The 1,245-nt window shown below is 38.6% G+C and overlaps 1 protein-coding gene across 2 annotated transcripts in view; it reads right to left on the reverse strand.

The window, feature by feature from the left end:
• Nucleotides 1-252: 252 nt before the first annotated feature.
• Nucleotides 253-1,245, reverse strand: part of PRKCQ (protein kinase C theta) — a 27,474-nt gene continuing 26,481 nt past the window's right edge. For both annotated transcript variants that reach the window (XM_015828178.1, XM_015828177.1), the window contains one exon: nucleotides 253-408. In XM_015828178.1, the coding sequence (XP_015683664.1) occupies nucleotides 253-408 (156 nt within the window). The remainder of the gene's footprint in view (nucleotides 409-1,245) is intronic.

Genomic DNA, 1,245 nt, shown 5'->3' on the forward strand with positions numbered 1-1,245 from the left:
AGTTATAAATTCCAGGCTTGGGAGTCCCTTCAAGTCTTCCTCTGAAAGCAGATCCTTCCGCCCTCCTGGTTGCTCAGTGATCAAGAAGACACGGCGTGTAAGGATCTCACAATTTTTTTGCCCTCTCAAAACTTGCTTGTTCAGGGAAGCTAATATGTAGACAGAGGTGCAAGCCAGCGTGGGAAGTCACGTCCCCCCTTGCTGGCTTGTCTTTGACAGGTGCTTCAGGATGCATCTTTCGTAGGCCGTTCTTCAGGACAGCAATTTCTCCATGATGGGGTTGGTAAACGAAAAAGTCCTAAACATGTTTTGGTCCATGCTGTTGACAAGGGTCCGGTCTCCGACGGAGAGCCGGGGCTTTTCGTTGAGGAATTCCTTGTCGAAGTTGCTGCAGTCTCCTGGCGATTTCTTTCAAGGAGAGAGAGAGAGAGAGAGAGAAAGGGGAGTTAGGAAAAGAGGAAAACCCCTCTCGATCAGCCAGGAAAGAGGGACACTTATCTGAAGACGAAGTCTCTGAGCTTTAAAAAAAAAAAAAAGGCAGGAAAAATGGGGGTTACCCCTGCCTTTGTCGCATAATGCCTGAGGAAAAATGTGAAACGTCTTCCACAATGAGGACTTCAGAAAGAAGATGCAGACGCTAGGAATGCAAAGAATAGAATAGAATAGAATAGAATAGAATAGAATAGAATAGAATGGATTATAGAATAGATTGTAGAATAGAATAGAATAGAATAGAATAGAATAGAATAGAATAGAATAGAATAGAATGGAATGGAATGGAGTGGAATGGAGTGGAAAGGAATAGAATAGAATAGAATTGAGTAGAATAGAATAGAATGGAATGGAATGGAATAGAATAGAATGGAATGGAATGGAATGGAATAGAATAGGAATAGAATAGAATAGAATAGAATAGAATAGAATGGAATGGAGTGGAAAGGAATAGAATAGAATAGAATAGAATAGAATAGAATAGAATAGAATAGAATAGAATAGAATGGAGTGGAGTGGAGTGGAGTGGAAAGGAATGGAATAGAATAGAATAGAATAGAATAGAATAGAATAGAATAGAATTATCCTTGGTCAATGCTTCCTTTTGGATCAGATAGCATTTCCAAGATCAGTGATGACAATCGTGCCATCACTGTACTGGTGTCTGAATCCACCCTAATTAATTTTTATTTGATTTAATTTTTTTTATATATATTTTAGTTTTAAAGAAATAAATAGGTAAAGAATTGTTTC

Source organism: Protobothrops mucrosquamatus, unplaced genomic scaffold (genome assembly GCF_001527695.2).
Source record: "Protobothrops mucrosquamatus isolate PMUCROS unplaced genomic scaffold, P.Mucros_1.0 scaffold4300, whole genome shotgun sequence".
Classification (NCBI taxonomy): domain Eukaryota; kingdom Metazoa; phylum Chordata; class Lepidosauria; order Squamata; family Viperidae; genus Protobothrops; species Protobothrops mucrosquamatus.